General features: G+C 45.6%; 2 protein-coding genes across 7 annotated transcripts in view; one reads left to right on the forward strand and one right to left on the reverse strand.

Moving 5' to 3' along the window:
* LOC106812658 (TBC1 domain family member 5-like) lies at nucleotides 1-18,831 on the forward strand. Of its 4 annotated transcripts, none has more exons than XM_014816580.1 (18): nucleotides 1-38; nucleotides 376-515; nucleotides 5,672-5,780; nucleotides 6,033-6,122; nucleotides 6,759-6,898; nucleotides 7,253-7,355; nucleotides 7,728-7,816; nucleotides 8,185-8,235; nucleotides 8,581-8,650; nucleotides 9,207-9,376; nucleotides 9,815-9,957; nucleotides 10,463-10,569; nucleotides 11,130-11,349; nucleotides 13,121-13,317; nucleotides 13,517-13,666; nucleotides 16,129-16,231; nucleotides 16,535-16,614; nucleotides 17,149-18,831. In XM_014816580.1, exons 2-18 carry the CDS (start codon nucleotides 436-438, stop codon nucleotides 17,722-17,724), a joined length of 2,478 nt encoding a protein of 825 aa, XP_014672066.1. In that variant the 5' UTR covers nucleotides 1-38; nucleotides 376-435; the 3' UTR covers nucleotides 17,725-18,831. The 4 variants fall into 4 exon arrangements, with proteins under 4 accessions (XP_014672066.1, XP_014672065.1, XP_014672067.1 ...); XM_014816579.1 differs by having other exon boundaries at nucleotides 11-51; XM_014816581.1 differs by having other exon boundaries at nucleotides 11-51; nucleotides 9,249-9,376.
* Nucleotides 16,751-23,321, reverse strand: part of LOC106812660 (phosphoserine phosphatase-like) — a 12,310-nt gene continuing 5,739 nt past the window's right edge. For 2 of the 3 annotated variants that reach the window (XM_014816584.1, XM_014816583.1), the window contains 4 exons: nucleotides 21,693-21,827; nucleotides 21,155-21,300; nucleotides 20,817-20,968; nucleotides 18,818-19,361 (listed from right to left, as the gene is read on the reverse strand). In XM_014816584.1, coding sequence (XP_014672070.1) covers nucleotides 19,251-19,361; nucleotides 20,817-20,968; nucleotides 21,155-21,300; nucleotides 21,693-21,827 — 544 coding nt within the window. In that variant the 3' untranslated portion in view covers nucleotides 18,818-19,250. Of the gene's footprint in view, nucleotides 16,939-18,817; nucleotides 19,362-20,816; nucleotides 20,969-21,154; nucleotides 21,301-21,692; nucleotides 21,828-23,321 lie in introns of those variants that run through there. The other variant, XM_014816585.1, reaches the window with a different exon arrangement.

Genomic DNA, 23,321 nt, shown 5'->3' on the forward strand with positions numbered 1-23,321 from the left:
AAACTAAATCCAAGATGTCAGCGTCCGTACTAAGCGAAGTAAACATCATATGTACGATATGGAGATGTATTAGATTCACAAGTGATCATGTTTAATCATTTATCTAAGGGAATGCTATGCATTGCATATTGGTTAAATATTTGACTGTTAGGCCCCCCTACTTATCATGCTCCTTGGTAGTTATCCAATTTTATGAATTCAGAATTTCATTGTAAAAGTATGCTAATTCAGTAATTGCTATGTTACTATGTAGTTACAACTTGCGTATTGTAGGTCTATATGTCAATTGTCATGATGGATAATTGCTTAAATAAATAAATGCGTTAGTATTCTCTTCGGGTTATTCTCCATACCACACTTTTTTTTACACTGCAGGTTTCCTGTGCTGAACTCTGAAGTCTGAAGAACTAAAAAACAACACAAGAACTTGGTGAAATGGCAATGGATCTCGAAACTAACAGTGCTGATGCTAGTCATGTCAGTAACAAAAATATGACTCAGTCTACTGCGTATTGGTAGGTTGCTAAGTAAAAGGGCATTTTACAAATAATTACAATGTTAAATTGACTACGTCACGAATTTTCCACGGTAAAATTTGTAAAAAAAAATTCCCATTTTTTTACATTAAAAGTAAGAACTAACGTTACTAAATATATCCTCAAGCTCTCACCTGATAAAAATGTTTTTACGTTGGTTAAATTTGCAAAAATCTAGACGATTTGGTAATTTCTGTTGTCTAAGCACTATCCCAGTACTGTTCAGATACTGGCGTCTCTCTGTTTTTCACCGGAAATTAGGGCATATAAAGAAGGTATATAAGCATGAAAAGTAAACAGAAACACTAATTGTATTTTCATACGTTTTATCTTGTACAAATAACACACAAATATACTACTTGATGGTGCTAGAAATTTGTGACGTAATTGTGATGTCCAGCCCTATTGTTTACGTTTGGTATTGGTGCTGACTCTATGTGTGCAATGTGACGCATGCGCGAGCGGACATCCGGGATAAGAAAATAAAGGAGCAGCGGGAATGATTAGACAGAAACGAGGTGTTACAATCTTCGGAGTTCAATTATGGTTTGATAGCATCGATCAACAAACAATAAGAACGTTACATTGGCGACGAGGATGGGATCAAACGATCAATAAGGAAGCATGTGAGTGAAAATGGCAGCAATTCAGCTACAACCGCCTCCGTACGAGCCGTTTGATTTCCGATCCGAGGGCAAAAATGTTGATGGACGAAATGGCTGCGAAGATTGGAATGTAATGTTTTCACGGCTGTGGCATAGTTAACGGCGGTGCAAAAGAAGGGATTACTGCTCATGTACGGTGGTTCTAACCTCAACACATCGTAGACTGCTTCGATCAGCAGTTATTGGAGCCTATCCTGGAAATTCCAGGATCGGAGAGTCAAACAGCTGTGCCAGGTCAGGACGTTTACGGGCGAGTAACTGCCGCCATCACTGCTTATTTTAACCCGCGAGCCAAATTGAATTTCAAAGATACCTCTTCAAGAAAACTGTCCAGAATACACCCAACATAGAAGATTTTTACTGTATCCTCAAACAACTGGCAGAAACCTGTCAGCTCGCGGAGCCTAATGCAGAGGTTAATTTACAGATCATCATGGGTTGTCGGCTAGACAAGGTGCGTGACAAAGGACTGAGTGATCCGGACGTAACATTAGACCAGCTATTGCAATACGCCCGCAACCTTGAAGTCACACATGCACACTCCAAGATAATCAAGAGTCAAGGGGTTAATCTTCTAAGCCGGAACAAACCAACGTTTGCATCAAAGTCAAAACAGCATGTCCATAAACAGCCTGCCGGGAATTTCACCACTCGCCATCCAAAACCAGCTCCAAACAGCACCACTAAGAAGTGCCGGAACTGTGGAGGTCAGTGGCCACACCAAGGTGAATTCAAGAAATGTCCGGCATGGGGTCAAGCCTGTAGAAGTTGTGGTAAGCAAAACATTTTGCTGCTGTATGTTTGTCAACGTCAAGAGTCCACCAAATAGAGGAGGTAGAAGACACCGAGTGCACCTACAAGGTAAACATAGAAGGTCAAGCCGCCTCACCATATTTGACATCAACATTGCAACAACCACATCACCATGATGGCTGACTCAGGACGAAGCGTCAACCTGCTCTCTGAAGAATACTACTGCTCCATGCAAAGTCCGCCGCCGCTACAACGTTCTCTCAGCAAGGATATACGCGTATGGAGAGAAGACACCACTGCAAATGCTTGGAGAGTTCACATCGTGCCTGACATACAAGAACAGGTCATGTGATGCAACACTCACCGTAGTACGCAACAGAAGCGCCTCACTTCCCAGTTGGCAGACATCATGTCAACTCAAGCTTATCACACTGGTGAACGCCATTGGGAGATGCAACGCAGAACAACTGGTGAGTGAATATAGCGATCTGTTCACTGGTCTGGGTAAGCTGAAGGACTATAATGTGCACCTACACATTGATGAAACCGTCCAACCTGTAGCACAGACACATCGGCGCATTCCATTTCACGTGCATAAAGACCTTGAAGCTCAACTTCAAGCAGATGAAGACCTCGGAGTACTTCACGACCTACCGGCTTGACACCGTGGGTCTCTCCAGTGGTCTGTGTGCCGAAGAAAAACGGACAGCTTCGGTGTGCATCGACATGCGATGTGCAAACACAGCATTAAAAAGAGGGAACGCCCGTCAACGTCTACAATCAACGAACTTGTGAACGACCTCAACGGTGCGACAGTGTTTTCTAAGCTTGACCTAAATCAAGGTTATAACCAGCTAGAACTCGACGAGGCATCACGGTACATTACAACGTCTGCCACACACGTCGGCCTGAGGCAATTCACCAGGTTGAATTTCGGCATCTGTAGCGCTGCCGACGTTTTTCAAGAAGCCATCAGACAAGCCCTAGCCGTTCTCAATGGTGTCATCAACCTGAGCGATGACATACTCGTTTTCAGAACTGACCAAACGGCACACGATGAGAATCTCCGAGCAGCATTCCAACGTCTGAGGGAAAAAGGGCTCACTCTCTCCAAGAAGAAGTGCGAGTTCAACAAAACATCACTTGAATTCTTCGGTCACATCTTCTCGAAAGCAGGTCTTGCCCGCTGATCCATCGAAAATCCAAGCAATTCTGGAGATGGAACCGCCAAAGTCTGCGTCCGAGATCTGTAGTCTCCTCGGAATGTCAAACTACTGTGGGTCTAGATTCGTCCACGACTACGCAACAATCATGCACGACCTCCGAGAACTGACCAAGAAAGACATCCTTGGCAATGGTTGGCAAAACATCAAGCAGCATTCAACGCGCTGAAGACCGCACTGACACAAGCGCCAGTACTGCGGTACTTCCATCCCTCATTGGCAACTGAACTGCACGTCGATGCCAGTCCTGTAGGTCTCTGCGCTATTCTGATGCAGGTAGAGAAAGACGGCACGCGTGACACTGTACAGTATGCCAGCAGAGCGCTCACACCAGTTGAACAGCGTTACAGCCAAACACAGCGCGAAGCTCTGGCTGTAGTATGGGCCTGTGAACACCTTCACATCTACGTGATGGGAAGTCCAGTAACTATATACACCGACCACAAACCACTGGTGCCGCTGTACAATAATCCGCGGTCAAAGCCTCCAGAACGTATCGAACGTTGGACACTCAGACTCTAGCCGTACGAGATCGAGCTGAAGTATCGAAGCGGAAAGGACAATCCAGCAGATTACCTGTCAAGACACACACATACCGTCACTGAGTGCTCTAGGAGAGACGAGAGGGTTATGGAGAGTACATCATCCACTATGCTGCTACCTCTGCACCCAAAGCAATGACCCTGACTGAACTCCACAACTGCACCGAACGCGATGCGACCTGCAAGCTGTCATTCACGCATCCGTTTTGGCAAATGGGAGATCGCGAGACAACGACCCGGTGTTAACACGGCATCATTTGATTGAATTCACAAAGTTCGAGGGGAACTGTCCGTGACCGAATCTGGCAACTTGATTCTACGTGGCACACGAATTGTTGTACCACATGAACTGCAACAACGCGCTGTCGAGCTGGCACACGTTGGTCATCAAGGCATGGTCAAGACGAAGGCACTCATACGTGAGAAAGTGTGGTTCAGTGGTATAGACCATCGAGTAGAGGAAATGGTTCGTAGTTGCGATGGCATGCCAGGTAGCGACGCCAACCCAAACCCCTAAAATGTTGGCACTCCTGAACGTCCATGGTCAGAGATCAGCACTGATTTTGGACAGGTACCTGGCATGGGTACGCACTTTATGGTAATCTCCGACGACTTCTCACGCTACGTCGTCGTGGAACCAGTGTCCTCTCTCACAGCAAATGCTGTCATCCCTGTCCTTGACAAGATCATTGGAGAATTCGGTGTACCCGATGTGGTAAGTCGGATAACAGACCCCCCTTCAACAGCAGCGCATTCTCTGACTACGCACGGCACAAAGGCTTCAAGCATCGTAAGATTACTCCTTTGTGGCCGCTCGCAAACGCCGAAGCAGAACGCTTTATGAAGACGGTAAAGAAGTCCATTAAAGCTGCCATAGCGGAAGGGAAAAGCTGGAACCAGGAGCTGCACAGCTTTCTGCTTAACTATCGAGCAACCCCTCACAGCAGCATTGGCATACCTCCAGCTACGCTGATGTTCGTGAGGTCCATCAAAACAACCCTTCCTCTGATTGCGTTTGAGCAACCGCAGCACGACGTCCGCCAGAAGGACAGCGACTCCAAAGCAAGGATGAAGGTGTACGCGGATCGCAAGGCATACGTAGAGAATATTCGTATAAAAATTGGTGAACCTGTGCTCATAAAGAGAGAGGGAATGAGAGATCTGACCCCGTTTTATCCGAAACCCCTCATCATTACGAAGAGAAATGGATCGATGGTGACGGCAGAATGTCATGGAAAGACAGTCACCAGAAACTCGTCCCGTTTCAAACGCTCCCCCACACGTCAGAGAGACGTCCCGACGTCGTCTGATGAGGAGGAGGAAGAGCTGGGTCTGCACCAATACCCGCGGACCAGACTATCTGCCGCCAGACACTGTGGTCCAGCACGCTCCAGGTTGTCAGGGCTACTCGAGGTGCAAGGTAGACCGCAGCGAGAGCGTCGGCTTCCGGAGAGATTTAAGGACTTCGTCATGGCATAGACATTCCGTTCAAGTTGGGGAGGAATGTGATGTCCAGCCCTATTGTTTACGTTTGGTATCGGTGCTGACTCTATGTGTGCAATGTGACGCATGCGCGAGCAGCACATCCGGGATAAGAAAATAAAGGAGGCAGCGGAATGATTAGACAGAAACGAGGTGTTACAATCTTCGGAGTTCAATTATGGTTTGATAGCATCGATCAACAAACAATAAGAACATTACACTTTAATATCTGCACTTTAACAAAGCACTTTAATATCTGCAGGAATGTAGTCGTAGGCAGAATTCATGAATACATGTATTTCATGTACAGCATGTATTTCATGTACAGCATGTATTTCATGTACAGCATGTAATTCATGTACAGCATATATTTCATGTACAGCATGTATTTACAGCATGTATTTCGTCTCATGACTCTGACATTAGTATTTATAATAATAATTCAATGACAACATCTATTGTTTATTTAGTGTGGAATGGGAGAATCTGTTCAGTGCACCGGGCTACTATGCTGAACTCCGTAATTGCGCAATCAGAGGCGATCTCAGAAGCTGCCACTTCCGAAGCATCTGTTGGAAGGTAAGATGAGAAAGTTACACGACTTTCTGTGCATTTACAAATGCATGTGAGTACTATAGTCATGCTTATTCTGTGTGAACCCTCTGTATGCAATTAGTGTAGCAGACACTATCTATTTATTAATCTTCAGGCATTCCAGTGTGAATCAATCTAGCTACTGCATGTAGTTACACAGTCATGTTCCCCTTGTGTGGGTCCGATGATCAGAAACCCCTGGTGTTTAATTGTTGTTTAATTTGTCTTTTCTTTCAGCTATATCTCAGTGTTCTGCCCGAGGACACATGCGAATGGCAGGCGGAAACAAGCAAGCTAAGAAGCAAATATACATCTCTCAAGAAAAAGGTAAAATAATTTGCAATTTTAAATCAGAAGTACGGCCAGTGTTCAAATGAATACCAGGGTTTCCCCATGGGTTTAAAACTTGTCGGGTACGGCATGCCTTCAAAGCTGAAGCCAGTTTGGGACATCCCATCAATCTTCCGACATACCTTTTAACTGCCTAATCCACATGCATTAATTTCTAACCGTGTTTACCTTTGACGATCCCAACATAGTCATGCGCTGTGTTTTCAGAGCTTGATGTATACGTCGCCAAACTGATCTAGTTTACCTGTGTATCGGTGCCGTTTATGACATACATAATTGACCTAAGTTAGCAATTTGGGGTGAATTGTCTGATTACCCAACATGTCTTTTGGAACTCCTTGGGGGGGGGGGTGACCCTGCATACATTCAAGAGTGCTGATATATATGCTGTGGAAGCACGACATGTTAAGTAGAGAAATTAGAAAATGTTAAGTATGTTGCATTAAAGCAACCATCACTGTTTATAGCTACACCCCAAAAAATCAGGTGACACACGAGAGACATTACACTATATAATATAAACCCATATGCCAACCTGTCTTGTGAGGCCTTTGCCGTATTGCCTAATATTGATAACTATGCTTAGTGGGTGATTATGACTGCTCACTTCAGTTCATCACAAACCCCAGACAAGAGGAAAGCGCCAATCTCTTGGTCAACCACCCCTTATCGCAGTCCGAGAACAGTCCCTGGAACCAACACTTCATCGACGAAGAACTCAAGGTCACCATTAAGCAGGATGTGCGGAGAACGTAAGGGCAAACATGTTGTGGTGTTCGCAAAAGGATTAAACAGATTCAGATACGTATCAGTATCTTTATATTATAACGTCCAACATGGAAACAGGATGGTCCTTTCTCGATAGGTGGCATCACAAATACATTATCTTCAGCACAAGCTGATCTGATTCATATGCCGATATTGCGATATAGCAAAGACATTACACATATCTGCCTGAGAAAGTAACGATGTAGGAATGTTGGCCTGCATGCGTGCATGCGAGCGAGCGCAAGCTCATGCAAGCACATAATCAATTAATGTGAAGTCATAAAATGCTGTCGTGAGACTGCCATCTATTGAAGGCATGTATTCTCACATCTCTGCAGATTCCCAGAGATCAGATTCTTTCAGACACCCTCCATACAGCAGATGATGGTCGACATATTATTCTGCTATGCAAGAGAGTACCCGAATCTTGACTACAAGCAGGTATGCTGCAAACCCAATGGCTGATCAACATGTATTATTGGTCACTTACATCAATTTGATTTGCCAAGTTCACGAGTGCATTGACTAGTAGTTCTCAATCTGAAAATATTGCACTGGTGACATGTATGGCGTTCAGCATGATTCAATAGTATTGGCAGAAAGTAAATTTTGCACTGGGCATGCTTGTAAAATTCACCCAATATAATATCTAGACCCATGACATGTTGCGTGAATGTGAAAGTATGATGTTGTGAACGTATGATGTGTGAAGAATGACGTTTACGTCTCGTGTAAAATGCTGTAGTGCATGTAAGTGAACTGTGAGCAAGACATGTTACACTAATAGATCGTTTTGCTCTTTCCTTTCCGCAGGGTATGCATGAGGTGTTGGCCCCTCTCATCTTCGTCATTCACTGTGATCAACAAGCATACCTACATGCGCGAGACAACGAAGTGCTTAGGTGAGTTGGTGTTTTTCTCAAGGTTCTTGTCTGATAATGATTTTTGCATGTATTTTTTTTTTACAATTTACAGCTATTATAATAGTCGATCTTTAGCCAATGAGCCATACTTGCAGATACGTATTTATAAGTGGTAGCTATTGCATGACATATATTACTGGCAGAAATCTCAAGGTATTCGTATCCTTTAACTCTGGAATGGTTGAACCGCATAACACGTGCACCTGTATAGTTGCTTCAAGGTTGAATGTACCAAACTATATTTTGTGTATGTTGTATGACGTTTTTATGTATTGATGTATATAGAGTAAGAATGCGTAGGGGCACTAACGTAACTGAGTGTCTAATTTGGCTATTTTTGATTACAGGGATCCCATTCATTTTTTGCTCGATCCAGATTACATAGAACATGATGGTTTGTGAGTACATGATTGGTTTAACACTGGTAGCCTTCTTATTTTCTCTATTTAACATCTTGTGGTTCAATTAAGTCATCATTAGCTTAGTGCATTTTTAAAATTTTTATCAAAAAGAAGTCCAATGTTGCATCACCTATGCCATGTGAACAGGTTTGCTAGTGGTGTACCAGAAATCCGTGTGAGTTTGTTCACCATGTGTATATTCAGTGTAAGCGATTATGCTTACTGCTATGTTCATTTGATATTCTATTATCTATTCTTTAATCTATATAATTCCAAAAATATAATTCTATAATCGCTCGTTGTTACTTGTGTTTCACATCGTCCATCACTCACCATGCGCAGCTCCATGTTCTGTGAAGTGATGGAGACGGTTGACCCCTGGTATCAGACGAAGGACATTTTCCCAGTCAGAGTGAGTGCGCTTCTCAATTGACACATCACAATATGTCAAATAGTGTACATCGGTAATAATAATATAGCATAGTGTAATGCTAATCGGTACATGGCAAATAGATTAATGGATTGCGGCACGTGTCAAGCAAGGTCACTTGGTTGTACCGGCAGTGAGTACTGAGAGCATGCAGTAGCTGGCACCCTTGAATGCTCGGGTGCAATTCCTGTGAGACAAGGTGAGACGTGGGCATTACAGGAAGGGCCTGTTTCTTGGCTTGTGATAAGGCCAAGGAGTGATCACTTCATGACAGTAGGGTGTCATATAAACGCAATGGGGAAGGAATTTAAACTGTAGTATGCTAGTTTTCTACCGTTAAGGCCCTGGACCGATGACTGGTTAACATAATGTATGTGTGACGTGGACCCCACAAGGACAGCATGCTAACTGTAATGGGTACCCATTAAAGACTTGGACCCAATAACTGCATAAACGAGATACGATTGCCACAATGATCCATCGCAACAATGGCGACTGTCTGATGATGCTCTCTTGTTTCTCTCGCCCCTGCGTGCAGACGCAGGAGACGTCGATGCTGACGCTGTTCGCGCGCATTCAGGACACGAACCCATCGAACGTGCTCGTCAACAAGCTCAACCGCGTTCAGGACAAGCTGCTGAAGAAGCATGACTACGACCTCTACCAGCACCTCGAGAAGATGGAGATCCCACCGCAGATATACGGCATGTAGGTCACGCAGAGAGGCTGATATGTCATCTACATCATCGTTGTCGTCGCCATCGTCATCATTGTTGTCGTCGCCATAGTCATCATCGTTGTCATCGCCATCGTCATCATCGTTGTCATCGCCATCGTCATCATTGTTGTCGTCGCCATCGTCATCATCATTATCGTCTTCATCATCACAGTCGTTGTCATCATCGCTGTCGTCGTCGTCGTCGTCGTCGTCATTGTCGTCGTCATCATCATCGTCATCGTCGACATCATTGCCGTCATTATCATTATCTTCGTCATGTCGTCATTACTATAATCAGAAATGTATATATCCGAATTTAGTAAGAGGACAGTGGTGTCCGTGAGCAATTTGCATGCGAACGAGTTTCGTTGCCATCTTCCGCGATGCACCAATCGGCCGCCGCCGCGTTGTCGCGTTGTTTCTTGCAGACGGTGGGTGCGGCTGCTGTTTGGGCGGGAATTCCCGATGCAGGACCTGCTGGTGTTGTGGGACGCCATCTTCGCTGACAGCATGAGCTTCGACCTCGTAGATCACATGTTCGTCGCCATGATGATATTCATACGCGAGAAGCGTAAGTATCATTGTCATCCGTGCATGAGTCGCGGGTGTATGGGCGTGTAACACTTGTCACTGCCACCTGTGAAACTTGGCACTGCTGCCTATGGCATTTGGCACTGATACCTGTTACATTTGCCAGGTATCTGTGACACATGGTACTGTCACCTGTGATACAGGGCACTGTCACCTGTGATACGGGGCACTGTCATCTGTGGCATTTAACACTGTCACACGTGGCGTTTAACACATGTGTCATTGCATGAATGACTTTCAATATTTTGTGTGAATTTGCATTGTCGTTTGCTCGTAATCTGGTCTAAAATACGTAATGCATAGAATATTATTATCATTTTATTGAGAATTAATTATTAAATGCAGTTCAACCATTATACCCAGAGTTTATCTCAAAATCTAAATCGATTCTAGCCGTCTGTCATTAGTGTTATTGTAGCAACTATTTTCGTTGTGAGGTTTTCACTGTCAGTATGTTTGCACGCATTATTTACTGTGCCTTGTAGTGCTACGGAGTGACTACGCTGGCTGTCTAACAGTTCTGATGAAGTATCCACCGGTGAACGATATCTTCTATCTCATAAAGCGAGCATTATATCTACGCAAGCCTACGGTATAGAAGCACTTCATTGTTCGCTCATTCAAGGGGGAAATCCCGGGTGTTGAACAGAGTCGCATACGACATAAATTAGATTTCCTTGATTCTATAGGAGCACCCCGTGTGATTACGATATCGAAGTATCATTATTATTGGGGCCGAAACCAAGTTAATATCTATCTAACTCGTGTGTAATCAGTGGCCATAGCACTCCAACTTGATTTAATACAATTTAATTTAAATTTATTTAAATTTATTCAACATACCCGCTATTAAGAACCGATGAACTATGGTTTTAAAGGTAGTGTATGGGATCATGCCTCTGGCAAGACGCCTAACGGAAATGAAATACAATATATCCAACATGCTCGCTGTCAAAGCCTATAATAGAAGCACCATCTATCCAGCATACTTGTTATTAAGGCGCATAACAAAAATACAATCTGACAAAAAGATGTTCGATCGATCAAACATTCTTCTGGCTCGCATCGGAACATTCAAGTGCCTGCGTTACTGACTGCGCGTCAGCGAGGAGGCAATACGGCGCTAACGTTACCCTCTCGTCTTCGTTTCAGGTCTATCCCAACCCGAAGCACTATCCGGGCCAGCTCCCCGGCATGGCGCAGCCCATGTACGTGACACCATCTGCTGGGGCGCGGACGAAGGCGGCGGCGGCGAGCAACATCACAGGCCGCGCGGCGTCGATTCGGGACAAGATGGCGGCGCGGCCGAGCTCGCTGTCACTGAGGAGCAAGGCGTCGACGACCAAGGATACGAGTAGCAAGGAGACGAGTCGTGAGTGATGCGCGGGGTCGGATCGCCTAGTGTCTTGTCGTGCGGGGTTGGGTCGTGGACAGTGAGGGTGTGTGGTGTCAGCTTGCTTAGGGATTGGATTGCATGTGGTACTGTGACCTCTCCATCGCGTCAGTGACCTCTCCATCGCGTCAGTGACCTCTCCCTCTCGCGTAGGTGACCTCTCCTTCACGTCAGTGACCTCTCCATCGCGTCGGTGACCTCTCCCTCGCGTCGGTGACCTCTTCCTTGTGGCGGTGACCTCTCCCTCTGTGGTGGTGACCATCGTTCCTCATGGTGGTCGACCTCTCCCTTATGGTGGTGACCTCTGCCCTCATGGTGGTGACCTCTGCTCGCGTCGGTGGACCGTTCCCTCGTGGCGGTGACGCTCTTCCTCGTGGCGGTGACGCTCTCACGCTCGGGCCGGTGACCTCTCCCTCGCGCGTGACCTTCTCCCTCGTGGCGGTGACCTTCTCCCTCGTGGCGGTGACCTCTCTCTGCGGTACCTCGTCGCGCGTGACCTCTCCCTCGGCGCGGTGACGCCTCCAACCTCGTCTCGTTTGGCGGTGACCTCTCTCCCTCGTGGGCGTGACCTCTCCGCTCGTGGCGGTGACCTCTCTGGCGGTACTCTCTTGGCAAGGTGAGCTCCTCCTCCTCGTGGCGGTGACCTCTCCTGTGGCGGTGCACTCTTCCTCGTGGGTCGCGTTTGTGGTACCTCTTCCCGTCGGTGACTCCTGGGCTGGACTCTCCTCTGTACTGTCCTAGGCGGTGACTCTCCTTGTGGCGGTGACCTCTTCCTTTGGTGGTGACCATTCTTCCTCGCGCCGGTGACCCTCGGCGGTACGTCCCCTCATGGTCGCGGTGAACTCTCCCTCTGGTGTGACCTCTGGGCGTGACCTCTCCCTTTATGGTGTGACCTCTTCCCTCATGGTGTGAACCTCTCCTTATGGTGGTGACTCTCCCTCATGGTGGTAGACCTCCTCCTCGGTACGTGATGCCTCTCCTTTGTGGCGGTGCACATCTTCGTTGTGGCGGTGGACCCTCCCTGTCGTGGCGGTGACTCTCCTTTGTGGCGGTGACCTCGTCCTCGTGGCCGGTGACCTCTCCTTGTGGGGTTGACACTCTTCCTTGTGTGGGTGACTCTCCTGACCTTCCCCTCATGGTGGTGACCTCTCCCTTATGGTGGTGACCTCTCCCATGGTGGTGACCTCTCCCCAAATGTTCGGTGACCTCTCCTTTGGGCGGTGGACCTTCTCGTGGCTACTCTTGTGGCGGTGACCTCTGCCTTGTGGCGGTGACCTCTCCTTGTGGCGGTGACCTCTTCCACTTGTGGCGGTGACGCTTCTCTTGGTGGCGGTGACCTCTCCTTGTTGGCGGTGACCATCCTCCCTCGTGGCGGTGACCTCTCTCGTGGCGGTGACATCCATAAGCTATCCCTCGTGGCGGTGACCTCTCGCCTTGATGGTGGTGACGCCTGCCCTTGTGGCGGTGACCCCTTCCCTCGGGCGGTGACCTCTTCTCGTGGCGGGACCTCTTCCTCGTGGCGGTGACCTCTCCCTCGTGGCGGTGAGCTCTTGCACTTGTGGGTTGGTCGACCTCCTTGCTCCTTGCTGTGCGGTGACCCTTCCTAGACCGGTGAGTCTCCCTAGGGTGACACCTCCCTCGCGCCGGTGACCTCATCCCGCATGGTGGTGAACTCTCCTCTCGCGTCGTGACCTCCCTCGCGCGGTGACCTCTCCTCTCGCGTCGGTGACCTCTCGCTCTGCGTGCGTAGGGCCAGTGTTACGCCACCCGCTGGAGAACAGCAGTGAGGAGGTGGTGGTGGTGATGGCGGGAGCGGAGGCTGCAGCTGCAACGTCCCTGCCTAACACGCCCTCCAATCCTAACCCATTCCTCAGCCCGGCGAACGCGGCGGCAGGCAAGCAGGCGAGAGCTGCGGTGCAGGTGACAACAGCAACGAAGGACACAAAGGTAAGCAGGGAAGGTAGTAAGAGCTGTAGAGGTACATACAATGGCTAGCAGAGACTTGGTATTGTGTGGAAAGCACTCTCATGCGGTAGTAGCCAAAGCGAGCCATCGATGTAAGATATTTGCTATCACGGGTTGATGTGGCATGCTAACAAGCTCGGATTTCAATAAGATTTAATCCGTTGTCGTGTGGCATTATTAGGTAAGGGAGATGGTAGACTTAACCAAGAAGGGAAAGAGTGGGGCAAACAGATCTGAAGCAGAGGTGGGAGGAAGGAGGCCAGAGATCAGCAGAAGCAAGCGGGACTCATTCTTCAAAAATCTCTTACCCCAAAAGTCGATATCTAGAGAGGTATACATTGCACTACGTACGCACACAGTCATCTATTGTGATGGTACAGACATGTGTATGGTGGCCTAGACTGCATAAGGAAAATTTAAAAAAATTAAAAATTAAAATTAAATAAAATGAAAATGAAATGAAAATGAAAAAAAAATAATAATAAAAATGAAATGAAAATGAAATAAAAATGAAATGCAAATAAAAAAATGAAAAAATGAAATGAAATGAAAATGAAACAAAATTGAAATGTTTTCACAGTGGCCTATCGCTGCCATAGACTGGTACTCACTCCCACCTCGATACCCATCGAGTAACTAAGCCGAGAGGTGGGACCGGGTACCAGTCTATGGCAGCGATAGGCCACTGTGAAAAACATTTCAATTTTGTTTCATTTTCATTTCATTTTCACAGTGGCCTATCGCTGCCATAGCCCACAATGCACTCTGTTACCATCAGACCACAATGCAGGAGGCTGGTGGAGAAGGAGGAAGGGGAGAAGGGAGAAGGTGGTAGAGAAGGAGGAGGGGAGAAGGGAGAAGGTGGTGGAGAAGGAGGAGGGGGAGAAGGGAGAAGGTGGTGGAGAAGGAGGAGGGGAGAAGCTGGTGGAGAAGGAGGAGGGGAGAAGGAGAAGGTGGTGGAGGAGGGGGAGAAGCTGGTGGAGAAGGAGGAGGGGAGAAGCTGGTGGAGAAGGAGGAAGGGGAGAAGGAGGGGAGAAGGGAGCTGGTGGAGGAGGAGGGGAGAAGGGAGAAACTGTGGAGAAGGAGGAGGTAGAAGCTGGTGGAGAAGGAGGAGGGGAGAAAGGAGAAGTGGTGCAGAAGAGGAGGGGAGAAGCTGGTGGAGAAAGAGGGGGAGAAGGGAGAAGGTGGTGGAGGAGGGGGAGAAGCTGGTGGAAAGGAGGAGGGAGAAGCTGGTGGAGAAGGAGGAAGGGAAGAAGGAGGGGGAGAAGGAGGTGTGAGGAGGAGGGGGAGAAGGGAGCTGGTGGAGGAGGAGGGGGAGAAGGGAGCTGGTGGAGGAGGGGGAGAAAGGGAGAAGGGGAAAAGGAAGGGGAGAAGGGGAAAAGGAAGGGGAGAAGGGAGCTGGTGGAGGAGAAGGGGAGAAGGGAGAAGGTTGTAGAGGAGGGGGAGAAGCTGGTGGAGAAGGAGGAAGGGGAGAAGGGAGAAGGTGGTGGAGAAGGAGAAGGGGAGAAGCTGGTGGAGGAAGAGGGGGAGAAGCTGGTGGAGAAGGAGGAAAGGGAGAAGGATGGGGAGAAACTGCTGGAGAAGGAGGAGGGGGAGAAGGGAGAAGCTGGTGGAGAAGGAGGAGAAGCTGGTGGAGAAGGAAGAGGGGGAGAAGCTGGTGGAGAAGGAGGAACCTTCGACCAGCTTTTCCCCCTTCTCCTTCTCCACCAGCTTCTCCCTTCTCTCCCCTCCTTCTCCACCAGCTCCCTTCTCCCCCTTCTTCTCTCCTTCCTCCTTCTCCACCAGCTTCTGCCCCTCCTCCTTTTCCACCAGCTTCTCCCCCTCCTCCACCACTCTCTCTTCTCCCTGCCTCCTTCTCCACCAGCTTCTGCATCACCTTCTTCTTTCTCCCCCTCCTCCTTCTCCACCAGCTTCTCCCCTCCTCCTTCTCCACCAGCTTCTCCCTTCTCCCGCTCCTCCTCCACCAGCTCCTTTTCCCCTCTTCTCCCCTTCCGTCCTTCTCCACCAGCTTCTCCCCCTCCTCCTTCTCCACCAGCTTCTCCCCCTCCTCCACCACCTTCTCCCTTCTCCCCCTCCTCCACCACCTTCTCCCTTCTCCCCCTCCTCCTTCTCCACCAGCTTCTCCCCTCCTCCTTCTCCACCACCTTCTCCCTTCTCCCCCTCCTCCTTCTCCCCCTCCTCTTTCTCCACCACCTTCTCCCTTCTCCCCTCCTCCTTCTCTACCACCTTCTCCCTTCTCCCCTTCCTCCTTCTCCACCAGCCTCCTGCATTGTGGTCTGATGGTAACAGAGTGCATTGTGGGCTATGGCAGCGATAGGCCACTGTGAAAATGAAATGAAAATGAAACAAAATTGAAATGTTTTTCACAGTGGCCTATCGTGGCATAGACTGGTACGGTCCCACCTCTCGTTAGTTACTCGATGGGTATCGAGGTGGGAGTGAGTACCAGTCTATGGCAGCGATAGGCCACTGTGAAAAACATTTCAATTTTGTTTCATTTTCATTTCATTTTCATTTTTTATATTTTTTTATTTGCATTTCATTTTTATTTCATTTTCATTTCATTTTCTTTTTTTTTTTCATTTTCATTTCATTTTCATTTTATTTAATTTTTTAATTTTCCTTATGGCAGTCCTAGGCCACCATACATGTGTACCACAGAGCCTAAAATATACTGTGAACTAGTGGCCCTTTGTCGTGAATATCGTCTTCGTATCTTGACTTTTTGGTGGTTGTAAGGGTGGTTAGATTTGTTGTGATAGCTGGATAACATCTGGTTTACAACATTTACAGGAAATGGAGGAGATCGGTAGAGATCTGGAATACCTACAGTCACGTCTCACTAGCTTTCAAACCATGTGCTCCTACTGTGCTACCATGATGGACACCAATATCGGTACATAGCCATCAGAACTATTCTTTGGTAGATTTTCTTTAGTATGAATTAGATGAATTCATCTTATAAAGTCAAAATAGAATGGCAGGAGTGAGTGGTAGTTTTTAAGCATATATTGAAGCATATGAATTGAATATTATTTTATTATTATTTTAAATATATATTGAAACATCTATTTTAAACATAAATTATTGAAGTAGTAATGCACATATATTATAGAGATGCTATAAATACACTGTGCGGTCGTGATTGATGTACACGGATGGATGGTTTTGTAATCCCCGTTCTTGTCGTTCGTTTCAGAACTACTTCAGCAGACGATGCTTCAGCGAGAGTTGCCGCTGGAAGACGACATGTACATAGGCCTGGCTGGACTGAAGCAGGTATGTGCACGCACACTTGTTTCATCGTACTTCGACGTCGTTCAGTCTATATCCCATCACTATTTGTCAGTGCCTCTTGGTTGCTATTGGAGTCCACACTTGGTAGCACACAATGAAACTAAATGAGACATTGACATAGCTGTCACAGCTAGCGTTCTTTTTATTCAAATGGCGTTGGAAATAGTGACGGATATCCGGTAAAGATCTCAAGGTGGAAATGCACTAGAGTGGACAGCTTGATTCCGTGTAGACAAACGAGGTCGACATTAATATTTCCAGATTTATGTAGATTTATTTTGAAATCATTGCTCAAAAATGCACAATCTGAAAAAAATATATAGCAAAATATAGTCTCACCTCATAGCAGATATATTACTGATTACACCAACTTTAAAAAAACCATAAATTTATGCTGTTATAGCATAGAAAATTGGAATTGAACACGACGTAACACCATGACATTTTTGATTATAGCGACAATTAGACAAATACCCTAAATAAAAACATTACATCTTGCCTTGTCATGCTCTGTAGGTGAGGGACATGCTAAAGGGAACGCTAGGCTTCACTAGCAGCGTGGTCGCTACGGAAGCAGCGCCACCTATCAACGACCGTAACGAGGGACAGCCGTCCGACGGCAGACGACAGGACGAGGTCGCCGGCGATGCGACGTTAACGAGCATCTCGCACGGAGGCAGCGACGTCACTAACGATGGGGAAGGCATCGTTGCCGCGGACGATGGGGAGGGCGTCGTTGCCACGGACGACGGAGAGGGCGTCGTTGACGCAGACGACGGGGAGGGCATGGTTGCCGCGGACGACGGGGAGGGCGTCGTTGACGCGGACGACGAGGAGGGCATCGTTGCTGTGGACGACGGGGAGGATGCCGTCGTGGCGGCGGCTGTGACTCGCACACTCGGCAGCAAGAAAACAGAAGCGGATATTGAGCGGGATGTTCGGATGCCGGGTAGCGAGGATGAGAAAGGTCGGCCATCGCGCGATGACGGCGACAGCACGGGGAGCGGGTCGTCCGACAATATACCCTTCGACGCCATGCAGCCGATGCAAACGTCTGCTAGTTTGCCAAAGTCGGCCTGCCGGAAGCTCTGATCATCGAAAAACTAAGGAGTAACGTCATTGTTACAGACGATCCCCTCAGTATAGACTGACTGACACATCTAATGCATTAGGCTGAGTTCGAAGATGAGTGAGTGGTGCAGATGTTAATAAATGCATTCAGGTAAATGATCATGTAGGTACGAGCTATAGGTGGGCAAGCGAAGAGGCATTTGATCTGTCAGTGAATCTTTTTTTTAATTTTTAAACTGACAAAAATGGACAGCTAGGTATGTTAGAGCTTGCAGACATTTTCTATGCACTCATTTCTAGCGTTAGATAGAAAATAGTAATACATTTCATAGTAGTAGCCATACATGTGTATGGCAGTGCGATTGAACTCTAGTGCAATTGCTACTGTTATCTAGTTTGTGAAGTATAGTTGTCAATTATTGTTTCTATTGGAATTAATTACGAGAACAATCGCTTTGGGACTAACAATCCACTAGAGCCTGTTATGCACATATAGAAATCTATTCACGCATTAGTGCAGTAAACTAATAAGAAAGATCTCGTGTAAACACAAAAATATTTACAAATGTGTATTGAACGTGGTAATAGAACGTGTGTAACGTGTGTAAAAGAACGTGGCTTATAGGGCTGATATATGGGTAAAACAGATAATTGTATGTGATTGCAAGTTAAAGCAGTGTCCAGATTACATCTGTATATCTAGTATGGAAGCAGTAATTTTCATGAGTTCCAGTGATTTAGAAAATCAAATACTTGGCGTTTTTTGTATATTTGGCATGTAGCGTGTAAATGTTGAGCATAGCATTTAGTTTTCTGCACAGAGCTGGTGTATATAGAGACACTAAGCCAGACAAGCGAGTGGGTGTAATATATTGGTGGTTCATATCGAACTGTGACAGTGAGTATTAACACAAACATATGTACTACCTATGGTATCCAGAGTAGACAAAAGAGTATTATGTTTCTCTTTTATGTGCTCCTGCTAGTATGCATAATGTTCATGTTGTACTTAATTATTACGTGTGTGATTGTATAATAATTGTATAGCATGTCAAAGGAGTGGCACCAATTACGTTATTGATTGATGGCAAATATAGCAAATAATAATGAAATATTTGTTATTTACAACCTTGCTCTTATAGATTTAATCACATATTTTGTACATATGTAATTTGGTTATTTTCATTATTTGCAAAATGTACACAGTGAACTAATATTAAATGTTATTTAAAAAAATTTAAATACAAAACTAAAAAGCAGCCGATTTAAATAACCATCATATACTTAGAACATACGAAAACAATTGGCAACGTTAACCTTCCACAATGTGTGCATTCTTCAGTACTTATACTAACTGGTGCACTATTAATATATGTTCCCACATATAACACACCCGAGTAAAATAACCTTAACAAATATCTAGCACCACGCAAAAGGCTCTGACATAAATTGTGCTATATATAGTCATTGGACAAAGGAACTGCAAATAATAAACAATTGTACATCTTAATCGTGCTTTTGCTAAAATTGCTTAACCTTTTGAAAGTTTATGCCTCCTGAAGTTCATCAATGAGCTCTTTGAAATCTGTTACGAACCACTTTGATTCCTTCTTTACCTTGTCCCTAACCTGATTTCCTCCAAACCCGATGAAAGCATCCTGAAAGGATATAAATTCCAATGTATATGCAGCAGCTATGGATATGGATTAACAAAGCTGCACAATTTTCTTGGGCCCTTGATTTATGGATGAGCTATCTATGACTGTTAAGTATGTTACATTCATATTTTTAGCTCATCTGACATAGTCAGATGCAGCTTGTAGAATCGCATGATCGTCCGTGCGTCCGTGCGTCCGTAATTCAAGAAATGTCCGGCATGGGGTCAAGCCTGTAGAAGTTGTGGTAAGCAAAACCATTTTGCTGCTGTATGTTTGTCAACGTCAAGAGTGCACCAAATAGAGGAGGTAGAAGACACCGAGTGCACCTACAAGGTAAACATAGAAGGTCAAGCCGCCTCACCATATTTTGACATCAACATTGGCAACAACCACATCACCATGATGGCTGACTCAGGAGCAAGCGTCAACCTGCTCTCTGAAGAACACTACTGCTCCATGCAAAGTCCGCCGCCGCTACAACGTTCTTCAGCAAGGATATACGCGTATGGAGAGAAGACACCACTGCAAACGCTTGGAGAGTTCACATCGTGCCTGACATACAAGAACAGGTCATGTGATGCAACACTCACCGTAGTACGCAACAGAAGCGCCTCACTTCCCAGTTGGCAGACATCATGTCAACTCAAGCTTATCACACTGGTGAACGCCATTGGGAGATGCAACGCAGAACAACTGGTGAGTGAATATAGCGATCTGTTCACTGGTCTGGGTAAGCTGAAGGACTATAATGTGCACCTACACATTGATGAAACCGTCCAACCTGTAGCACAGACACATCGACGCGTTCCATTTCACGTGCGCAAAGACCTTGAAGCTCAACTTCAAGCAGATGAAGACCTCGGAGTACTTCAACGACCTACCGGCTTGACACCGTGGGTCTCTCCAGTGGTCTGTGTGCCGAAGAAAAACGGACAGCTTCGGGTGTGCATCGACATGCGATGTGCAAACACAGCATTAAAAAGAGGGAACGCCACTCAACGTCTACAATCAACGAACTTGTGAACGACCTCAACGGTGCGACAGTGTTTTCTAAGCTTGACCTAAATCAAGGTTATAACCAGCTAGAACTCGACGAGGCATCACGGTACATTACAACGTTTGCCACACACGTCGGCCTGAGGCAATTCACCAGGTTGAATTTCGGCATCTGTAGCGCTGCCGACGTTTTTCAAGAAGCCATCAGACAAGCCCTAGCCGTTCTCAATGGTGTCATCAACCTGAGCGATGACATACTCGTTTTCACTGCGATAGTGGGCGTGTCCTAACAATGATGTGTACGCAACTGCGTGTCTGCATATCTGCGCCTAACAAATGTGGTACTACGCACGACTGAAATTTTACGTTTATAATCGTAGCAACAGACCTCAGATGAGCCCAGACGCTCTGCGGCTCTTGTTTAATTATTACATACTATTATATATACTTTTTACTCACAGCATGATTTGGAAAAGTCTCTAGATCGGTGGCGCCATCTCCAACCATGACGATTGTGTTGTAACCGTGGGTACTTCGTAGTTGGTCTACGACTCTTGACTTGCCACCAGATTCAGATGTTGGCTCATGCACATCGAATCCAGTATAGTTACCTAATGTAACAATTAATAACATTAGGTGTATAATATAGATATAGAGTCTATATTATAGACTCCTGATAACATGCTATAACAAATAGCAATGAGAACACTAATGAACAACTAAGTTCTCTAATCCTATGTAGCTTTTCTGGGTTGTTGTTTTTTTTAAAGATAGAAAAATCAGAGAGAAAATTGCACCTTGGTCATCAAACAGCAGCCTGTTCGCGTAGACATTTTCAGCGGGAACGTCTAGTAGTTTTGCGAGTGGAAGCAAGAAAGCTCTAAAGCCTCCTGATACGAGGTAGACTGCAGCTCCTCTCTTGTGCAATAGCTTCATTAATTCCCTGTCAATACACAGTGTTACACACATACATATAGAGGTACACATAATAATAATTATTAGCATCAACACACCTACAAATGCATGTCATACACATGTGCAGGTTTAGAATGACATAATATCAGGAGTAAATAATAGAGATCTCTATATTATTCACTCCTGATATTATTGTACCAGATTCTGTATGTGTCTGTAGTACCAGATATCCAATGTCCAGTGACACAACATTACTTCCCTAACCCTATTGATTTCCCCACAAAATGCAAGTATGTGCCAAATGCTCTGCATACGTCTTATTTTCTGGAAGTAATGAACACTATGCAGAGACTTAATGCGTGTGACCTAACCACATACAGCAAATCCAAGTCTAATATTCGACGAAAACCTATAGGTTACCTAATCCTAGGTGTAAAACTGACAGATTGCTTTTCTATAAATGACTGGTACTGAGCATGCTTTGGATTCATTAGGTCCAGTCTCTGCTTCAACGCACTCCTAAAGGTCACATCTCCTTTCATGGCATCCGCAGTTCTAAAATGTAAAATTAGTGTCAATAAGAAATTTTATACTCTACTTAGACTGACTTGACAAAGGTTTTCCACAATCAGCTCTGGTATGTATGCTAGGTGAGACCAGCGAGTCATATATTAGGTGGTCAGTCTTATTTTTATCTAGCCCTACTAACATAGCCCTTCTCTCTGCAAGGGAACCATGGTAGAGTGGATATAGGGCTATATATATATGTACATTGTCAGTTTTCATGATGGTATGCCAGAAAACCAATATTTAATCAATGCTATGTATAGAGGCTTGCTGATGTGTGTATAACCTGTGTCAATAGCAAATGATAAATAATGCAAAAAGATTCTTACACGCGACTTCATACACCTTGCGTGTGTATGTGCGTGTACCTAATTACCCCTGAACGGGCAACCCTAGCAGTAGCGCCCTCATGCAGGGTACGCAGGCTGGTTATAGTGAGTATATAGTGTACTGTTTTGGAAGCTCTACCGGTGGAGACTCACTCGATCGATCGCTCCCGCTACCTGTAGCAGGAGCGAGTGGGTCTCAATGGGTAGAACCATGGTTTGTGTAGATCCAATAATGATTATATTAATTATTATCGATCATTGATTATGATAAAGATGCAATAATTAAATTAATAATTAATAAATTAATAATTAAAGGGATCGTTTACTCTAGGTTCTAGGGTTATTTTCAGTTAATTTAGGTTAAAATTACGCTACATAAAAAGTTTCATGGTTCTAATCACCATTAGAAATATTATTAAAAAATGTTTTAAAATTAACGACTACAGTTTGATTACAACGATGGTGGCGCCACTCAAAGCGCACGATCTGATAAGTTGCGCAAAACCACTTTTCAGCCAAGGGCTACAGACCGAGGGTGTTTCTTATTTATTAATTTAAAAGTAAAAGGATTGTAATATCTTATAAACAACATATAGTTTCAGTTATATTATGGATAAATTTGTCCTAAAATGAGCATCGTTCGGTTAAATAGCATTTAGGTATAAATATAATTGCACCTTTGTGATTAGCCCTCGGTCTGTAACGTGCAAAATGAATTGGCAAATGCGCAACTTTTTCTGGGTGGCAGCATGGTCGCGGGTGTCATGGCGCCGTTCAAATTTCGTAGCGTTGATGTGTAATTAATTATAACAATTAAATTAAGCTCAGGAAAGTTAGCTCCCAGTTACCAGTTCCCAGTTCCTTATTCGAATAAGAAACTAGTAACTAGGCAAAGCAGTTACCAGTTCCCAGTTCCCTGTTCCTTATTCGAAAAAGGAACTAGTAACTAGGCAAAGCAGTTACCAGTTCCCAGTTCCCTGTTCCTTATTCGAAAAAGGAACTAGTAACTAGGCAAAGCAGTTACCAGTTCCCAGTTCCCTGTTCCTTATTCGAAAAAGGAACTAGTAACTAGGCAAAGCAGTTACCAGTTCCCAGTTCCCTGTTCCTTATTCGAAAAAGGAACTAGTAACTAGGCAAAGCAGTTACCAGTTCC

Source organism: Priapulus caudatus, unplaced genomic scaffold (assembly GCF_000485595.1).
Source record: "Priapulus caudatus unplaced genomic scaffold, Priapulus_caudatus-5.0.1 Scaffold671, whole genome shotgun sequence".
NCBI lineage: Eukaryota > Metazoa > Priapulida > Priapulimorpha > Priapulimorphida > Priapulidae > Priapulus > Priapulus caudatus.